The following is a 7809-nucleotide window of genomic DNA, read 5'->3' as shown; positions in this document are numbered from 1 at the left end:
CAGCCGCCCCCCGCGCTCTCCTCCAGCTGGCCGGCCCTCGGGCCCCGGCGGCGCAGCGTCTGGTACATCTACAGGTAACGGAGCGCGCCGGCTCTGACGACCCTGCCCGCCCCCTGCGCCGCTGATCCCCCTCCCCGAAGCGGCCCGCGCCCCTCTGGCCCTCTGCCCTAACCTCCTGTCAGTCCTCAACCCTTTCCGACCTGGCTTCGCATCCCTGCTCTCCATCTCCTCTGCTGGGCCTCTCCCCACCCCCACTCCGCCCCCCAACACACGCTCTCCTCAGCCCAGGGAGTCTTGAACCCCTCACAGGCCCTTCCAGGCCCCCTCTGTTCTTTCTCCACAGACCTTCCCCCCCCACCCCTCGTCAGGCCCTCCAAATGGACCCCGGCTCACGATTGGGAACATACTCGTCCTTCCTGCCCTTACACCCCCCCCACCCCGGGGCGCCACAGCGGCTTCCCGGCTTCCCGTAGGTGCCTCCACCTCGGGCTCCAGTTCCTCTGATCCCCATGTCCCCACACCCCTGCACGGAGCTGGCAAGTCCCCCCATTCATAGCCCTCTCCCATTCACAGCCATCCCCCTCCATCACACACGGAGCCGCCCCCGGCCTCCCCTCCCCTGCTTTTTCCGCTGCGTGTCACTGCGCGAGCGACTGTGTCGGTGTGGCTGTGTCGATGTGAGTGCATGCCTGCAGCCGAGTGTGCGCGCGTGTGTGAGTGCGTGTGAGGGATGCAGAGATGGGGGGCCCCAGCCCACCCCGCCAGCGGTGGCTGGCCCGTTTGCTGGCGGCTTCTGTATGTGACTTGGAGCCACAGCGAGGCTGTCTGGGGAGTGTGTGTGTGTGCGTGTGTGCCTGTGTGCGTGTGTGTGTGTGTGTGTGTGTGTGATGGAGTAGGTCTGTCCCAGAGACTGCGGCTGTGTTTCCCACACGCACCCTCCCGTGCCAGGCCTGCCCCTCCCCCCAGCCCCATGACAACCCCTTCCTCAGTCAGTCCTCAGGCCCCTCTCCCCCCCTCCCTCCCCCAGGGGTCCGCCTGTGTGGAGCCACGTGCTGGGTTCTGCATGGGGGTGCATCTGCTTCTGTGTGCCTCCGCTCAGCAGGGAAGGGGGCTGGACTCCCCGCGTGGGGCCTGTGTGCAGGCCCCGGAGGCCCAGGGACGGGTACAGGAGCACAGGCAATGGCTGCTTGCTGAGGGGGCGGCGTGCAGTGGCAGTGGGCTGCTGGGACCCTGGGTGTGTGCAGGGGCCTTGGGGGGGGGGTGGACGCTGCTGCAGTCTCCAGTGTGTGATCTGGGAACACGCCGCCGGCCTCAGGGGCACCCAGGGATGGCCTGGGGGGGGCGCGTTGTGTGTGCTGCTGCAGGGCAGGTATTCAGCAGTCAGAGCCCAGATGGGGTGCTGCGTGGGGACGCACCCTGGGGCCCCGGGGCTGGGCTCAGAGGACCCGGGGAGGAGGGTACCAGGCCGAGAATGGAGCTCGAGAGGCTGGGGGTCACTGGAGTGGCGAGACATGGGGGGTGTCGGCGCGTGGAGGGTGCGTGGCGTGTTGGTGTGCGGAGGAATGGGGTAAGGAGGGGATGCAGGAGATGTGAGGGGTGGGGAGGATCTGGGCGGGGGGAGAGCGCTGAGCCCATGCAAATGAAGTGCAGCTGCAGGTGAAGCCAGGCTGGTGTGAGGGGGAGTGAGTGGAGGGTGCAAAGGGACAGAGAGGGTCCCTGCATGGGGACGGGCGAGGGACCTGAAGGAAGCAGGCATTGCAGGGGCCCTGGGGAGCGAGGCAGCTTGGGGACAGGCGCAGGAGGATGTTAGGGGGAGTGGGGGAGAGGAGCAGCCCCAGATGTCTTCGAAGGGCATTTGAGAAGTGGCTGGGCTCTGTCAGGGCCCCGGGCAGCGGTCTCCTGGGCTGGCTGGGCCAGGGCAACAAGCTGGCCGGACGCATGGGAGTGGGGGAGGGGAGCACAGTGCCGGAGCCGTAGGGCAGAAGGGCAGCTGGGTCAGATGGAGCATGGGGGGTGGCCGCGCCACTTTTGGGGGTTGGAAGACAGAGGTGTTCTACAAGACGGGGGCCTTGGGAGGAGGGGGGGCCATGATCTGGGCTTGTCTGGACATGATTGGGGTCCGTGTGTCAGCCCAGGTCCTGGCTCAGCCAATTCTCCGCTGCCGTGATGTGCCAGGTGCGGCTCTGTGCCTCGGTTTCCCCAGCCGTGAAGTGGGAGCGGTGAGGCGGGCGCTCGCAGGGCTGCAGTGTGGGGGATGTGGCGCGCTGGTGCTGGGCTTTGGGCCGTGTTCAGTTGACGTGACTCCCCCGGAGGGGTGTGCTCGTGGTGAGTCGGGGGGCCGCGCGCAGGGTGTTTCGGGTGCTGTGGAGGCGTGGTGACTGTGAGCCGTGTGACCCAGGCAGGTGGCTCAGCCCTTGGTGCCTCCGCGCCTGAGGGTTCCGTGCTTTACCTGCCGAGGCCTCCAGACGCTGGAGGTGATGAATGGGGTAGTTTTTGGAATGGCACCGTGGGGTGGGGCATGTTGGGGGGCAGCTAAAAGGGAGGCTCCAGGGGCCTGGGGGGGAGGGAGACCTCTGTGGACAGGAATAAAGGGGAGCTGAAGGGCATCCTGCCTGCTGGGGACCCTGGAAGGGAGGTGGGGTAGCAGGCTCAGATGAGGCTCCGTGGGGGCTTCAGCGCTGTGGCGTGACAAAGGTGGGGACCCTGGGGTCCCACAGTGTGGCGCAGGCTGTCACAGTGTGTGTGGTCGGGGCAGGCGGTGGCCGCAGCCCTTTCCGGCGGCCCTGTCCGCTGGCTGCTCTGGCCACCTCCTCCCCCTTCCCCCATGCTCCCTCCTCCCCCATGCTGCCTGGCAGGCGAGGGCCGGGTGGGACGAGCAGAGCGGGAGGCGTGTTGGCTCGTGTGGCCAGCTCCGTGCCCGCAGGTGAACCCTGAGCAGGGCGGCTTCTGAGGTGTGCCTGGGCAGGGCGACTGCGGGGTGAGGGGGCGCTGCAGCTGGCCGGGAGCACGCTGGGGTTACTGGCGAGCGCCTGGAGGCACTCGCGTGTGTGACGGGAAGATCCCCGGAGCCGAGTGACGGGAGTTATTATCGGCGCGTACTGGGATGTGTGCGGGCGTCGCTGAAACATACTGGAGTAGTCGTGGAGGGCTGTTGTGCTCATCTGGGGGGGCAGGCTGCCGGAGCGGGCGGGGAGCAGGCTGGCTGTATGGGGTGTGCTGGGCCCGAGGTGGGGGTCACCGGGACCGCCACGGGGGTCTGCGTCGCGGCGGGGCGGGTTCCCCGTGTGACCGGCAGGCGCTGGGGGACAGCATTCTTGGTCGCCCCCGACTTCATGGGCATCCTGAAGGGGGTGGGATGGAACCAGGTTGTTCAGGACTTCTGAGGGGCCTGGGAACAGAATGTATGTGGAACCCCACGGGGTGGGGGGGATTGACGGGAGGGAGGCGCCCCGTTTCTGAGCTAGTCTGGAACACGTGAGCCCGGGGGGTATTTCAGGGCAGCCTCTTGCCAGCACCCACCCGCTGCTGGCGAAAAGCTCCCCTGAGGCAGGCCAGGCAGCGGGGCGCAGTCCTGTACATGCCTGGCGGCCCCCCCCACACACACACTGTGCTCTGCAGCGGCCCTGAGACTGCCCCTTGGAGGCTGCGCTCTGTGTGAGGCCTCAGCAGTGTGCCTAATCAGCGGTGTCTGCAGGCTTGGGCTGCCGCCTGGGCGTGAGGAGGCCGCGGGGGCCGGGCCTGGGGTCCCATGGCCTTGCACCCTGACCGCGCCAGGGCCCGGTGCAGCCTACCTTGCGGGTGTCTGGCACACCCGTCTCCGGGCCGTCAGGGAGACCCTGTGGTTCTCCTGGACAGACGAGGGAATTGAGGCCCGAGGTTAAATTTGCAGGCTCCAGGCCCCAGACAGGATGTGGCCCGCAGGGACTCACTGAGGACCCTGCGGCCTGCAGGCTCTGCACCCGCCCGTGCCCAGCCCAGCAAGCTTGGTGGCTGCGGGGCAGAGTGCGGGTGGAGGCATGGAGGGGTGAGCGAGCAGAGGCGAGCAGGAGAGCGGGCAGGGGAGGAAGATGCCAGGAGGCCGGAAATGGCCCAGGGGCAGGGCGCGGGTCCCTGGGCGGATGGTGGGGCCCAGGCCCCCCCACTCAGGAGCTCTCTCTGCCCCCTCCCCGCCAGCGATTACATCATTAAGGAGAAGACAGTTTTGCTGCAGAAGAAGGACAGCGAGGGCTTCGGGTTTGTGCTCCGGGGGGCCAAGGGTGAGTGCCGGCCGGGGAGGGGCGGGGAGGGGCCCGTGACCCAGTGAGCAGAGCCTGGGTGGGGGGACTCGGGCGCGGACCCCGCCCACCCACCCCTCCCCTGGGTGCCGGTCCGCAGCTACGGTGAGGCCTCCGTGACTTGGGTCTGAGCCCCATCCCTGCTCGGCCTCTCCCCCTCCCCTCCGACCCCGCCGGCTCCTCCCCATCTGCAGCGCAGACCCCCATCGAGGAGTTCACCCCCACGCCGGCCTTCCCGGCGCTGCAGTACCTGGAGTCCGTGGACGAGGGCGGCGTGGCATGGCGGGCCGGGCTGCGCATGGGAGACTTCCTCATCGAGGTGAGCCGCCCGCCAGGCGCCTCCCGGCCCCAGACTCGACTCCCGGCCCGCAGACTTCCCGCGCTGCCGGGACCCTGGGGTCTGGTCCCCCGGCCCCTGGCTGTGCGCACCGGGCCCTGGCTGCCCGAGTCCACCGGGCTCCCCGGCGCCCCAGCCCACGGCCCGGGCATCCTTCACCAGTTCCATCCAAAAGCCATGTACAAGTAGCCCCAAAGGTGACTCAGTGTCCCCAAACACACACACACACCTGGGGGACACGGAAGGAGAGGAGTGACTAGTGTGGCCCCCTCTCTGGGGCGAAGAGAGCCCCAGGCACAGAGAGGTGGGGTCTTGCAGCTGGGGAGGGTAGCGGCCCGCGGTAGGGTGAGGCAGGACTCACGTGCTGCAGCCTGGGGGGCGAACGCCGCACCCCTCACTGCCCTGGCGCTTCTGTGTGCAGGTGAACGGGCAGAACGTGGTGAAGGTCGGCCACCGCCAGGTGGTGAACATGATCCGCCAGGGCGGCAACACGCTCATGGTCAAGGTGGTGATGGTCACCCGGCACCCGGACATGGATGAGGCCGTCCACAAGAAAGGTGCTCCTCCCCTTCGTGTGGCCAGGCCTGGACTCCCGCTAGCCACCGCCACCGCCAGACTGACAAGGCCCTCAGCAGCACCGACAGCTGCCCCCCACCCCCGCCGGCCTCCCCCAACGGGCTGCCTGCTCACGGCCCTTCTGGGGAGAACCTGAGGCAGGGAGGGCTCCGCGTGCTGTCCACAGCTGTTCTGGAGCCCTGGGGGCCCTGTCGGCTGCTCCCCCGGGGAGCCGGTGCCTGACGCCCACCCTCACCCTTTCAGCACCCCAGCAGGCAAAGCGACTCCCGCCCCCAGCCATCTCCCTGCGCTCCAAGTCCATGACCTCAGAGTTGGAGGAGATGGGTGAGCCTAGGGGCTGTCGGGCCAAGGGCTGGAGCGGGAGGGGCAGAGCGGCTGGGCTGTCCCTGAGTGTAGTGTCGCTAGTGCCCAGGGTCCTCGTCCGCATCCCGTCCCCAGTCCTTGGTCAGACGCTCCGGCCTGTGTGTGTGTCGCTGGGGAAGGGCGTCCGGAAGTCGCTTTCCTGTCCTCGTATCTGTTTCTCTGTCGGGGTCTCTCCGGGTGTCTGTGTCCCTCTCTGCGGGGCCTGGTTTGCTTTCTTCTAGCCCCCCTTGACCGCTGTCCCTCCCCACCCCCACTTCAGAGAGAAGGGGAGGCCCTCCCTCCCTCCGCACTTGCCCCACTGGACCTGGGGGTCCGGTGTCCACTGACAGGGCGGGGTCGGGCAGCTGACCGCTCCCACCCTCACACTCCCCCTCCCCGCCCCGGCCCAAGGGAGGCAGGCGTTCCAGAGAGGGGGCCCCTCGCCTTCCCCTGAAGTCCTAACTCTTGGCTCCTCTACTGCCTCCCCCCGGGCTAGTCTCCCCCTGGAAGAAGAAGAGTGGTGAGTGGGCGCAGGACTGGCGGGAGGGCCCCCGTCCCGGTCCCGACCCACCGGCGGACAAGCCCCTCTGCGACCCGGCCCCTCACTGCCCCCTCACGGCCCCACTCGCGCTCGCACCCACCCGCTGGCCACGCCCACGGCTGGCCACGCCCACGGCTAGCCACGCCCACTGCTGGCCACGCCCATGGCTGGCCACGCCCACTGGCGGCTCTGGCTCCGCCCCGCCCCCAGGCACCCACGAACTTCATGGCTGTCCTTTGCCCACAGAGTATGAGCAGCAGCCGCCGCCGCCGCCGGTGCCCAGTATGGAGAAAAAGCGGACCGTGTACCAGATGGCTCTCAGTAAGCTGCAGGGCGGAGAGGGGCGGGGGCCGGGACGGCGGGGAGCAGGGGGGCCCTGACCCCATGCCCCCCTGGGTAGGTGGCGCATCTTCGCTGTGCCCCTTTCTCCGACACACCCCAGCCCTGTCCATCAAATCCGAGCTCCCATGTCTGGCGCCCGTCTCCCCGCGGGCGGCCCCGTAGCTCACCCTGCCCTCTCTGGGTCCCGTCTGGCCTCGGGCGGTCGTCTCTAAGGGCTGTTGGTCCCCGACTTGCAGCAGACACCCCTTTTCTGCTGCGGGGGCAGCCATGGCGCGGCACCACACCAGCGCTGGCCTGAACCTGCTGTCTTGTCCACCCTCTCCCCAGACAAACTGGACGAGATTTTGGCCGCCGCTCAGCAGACCATCAGTGCCAGCGAGAGCCCCACGCCGGGTGGCCTGGCCTCCCTGGGCAAGCACCGACCCAAAGGTTTCTTTGCCACCGAGGTAGGTGGTCTGGTCTGGGGACCTGGAGCCCAGGCGCTGGGGAGGAAGCTTGGGGGGTGCACAAGCCTCTATTCCTTTCCCTTGGATCCCTTCTGACCTGATAAATGCTGGTGTCGGGGAGCACCACTCTTCACTTCCTGGGGTCTACTCTCTTCGCCCACCTAGGGGCATCTCTCCTCTTCGCCTGTCCCCGCCCTCATCCGCTCTCCCCCACATCCTATCTCTTGAGTCTTCACTGCGCTGCTTCCCAGCTTCTCACGCTCACTGTCTCATCCATGCCTGCCCCACCTGGAGGGTGGAGGGAAGGTGGAGGTCCCTGGCCAGGCCCAGCACCGAACGGGCGCTTGATGTGGCGTGGATGCGAACAGAATAATCTGTGACTCTGCTCTCCCTGCCGGGGCCTACAGCAGGCCTGATGGCAGGATCAGTCATGCCTGGTGCACTGGCCGTGGCCCAGTGCATTCCTTAGAATCCCCTTGGGGGGCACAGAAGGATGGGGGAAACTGAGGCCCAGAGAGGGAGTCTGCACGCCGGTCAGGGTCTGGAGCCCTGGGCCTGGAACCCCCAGGTCTGGAGGCCGCTCTCTGCCTGGGCTCCCCCACTCCCTCTCTGTCAGTGCGCAGGCCCCTAAGGACTCGCCCGCCCAGCCTCGAGCAGCTGGCGGAGACTCAGACACATGCTGCGTCCTGCGCTAGAGTTTTTTCAGCAGTAGAGGGGTCACTTCCCAGGACTTGGCACACCCCCCTCACTCCATGCCAGGCTCTTGGTTTCTCAGGGAACTTCAGATCCCTGGGGATGTCTTGGGGGGGTCTCCACGGCCCAAAGTTCGTGTGAGAGTTGGAAACACAGCCCTGTAGAGACACAGCGTCAAGTCTTGATGCCTGCAAACTTCCGGTGGTGCTTATGGCCTCCTGTTTATTCTGCAGTAGGGTAAACTTCTAGAAAGTTCTT

The 7809-nt window shown here is 67.6% G+C and overlaps 1 protein-coding gene across 1 annotated transcript in view; it reads left to right on the top strand.

Moving 5' to 3' along the window:
• The window catches only part of SHANK1 (SH3 and multiple ankyrin repeat domains 1), a 40823-nt gene that overhangs the window by 16182 nt on the left and 16832 nt on the right, over positions 1–7809 (top strand). Inside the window, exons 15-21 of the mRNA XM_012733524.1 lie at positions 4174–4256; positions 4469–4593; positions 5033–5168; positions 5431–5511; positions 6026–6049; positions 6317–6391; positions 6740–6858. Of these exons, the coding sequence (XP_012588978.1) occupies positions 4174–4256; positions 4469–4593; positions 5033–5168; positions 5431–5511; positions 6026–6049; positions 6317–6391; positions 6740–6858 (643 nt within the window). The remainder of the gene's footprint in view (positions 1–4173; positions 4257–4468; positions 4594–5032; positions 5169–5430; positions 5512–6025; positions 6050–6316; positions 6392–6739; positions 6859–7809) is intronic.

This window comes from Condylura cristata, unplaced genomic scaffold (genome assembly GCF_000260355.1).
Source record: "Condylura cristata isolate star-nosed mole 26May11 unplaced genomic scaffold, ConCri1.0 scaffold00041, whole genome shotgun sequence".
NCBI lineage: Eukaryota > Metazoa > Chordata > Mammalia > Eulipotyphla > Talpidae > Condylura > Condylura cristata.
The sequence above is the reverse complement of the archived record's forward strand: the minus strand, read 5'-3'. Positions and strand labels throughout refer to the sequence as shown.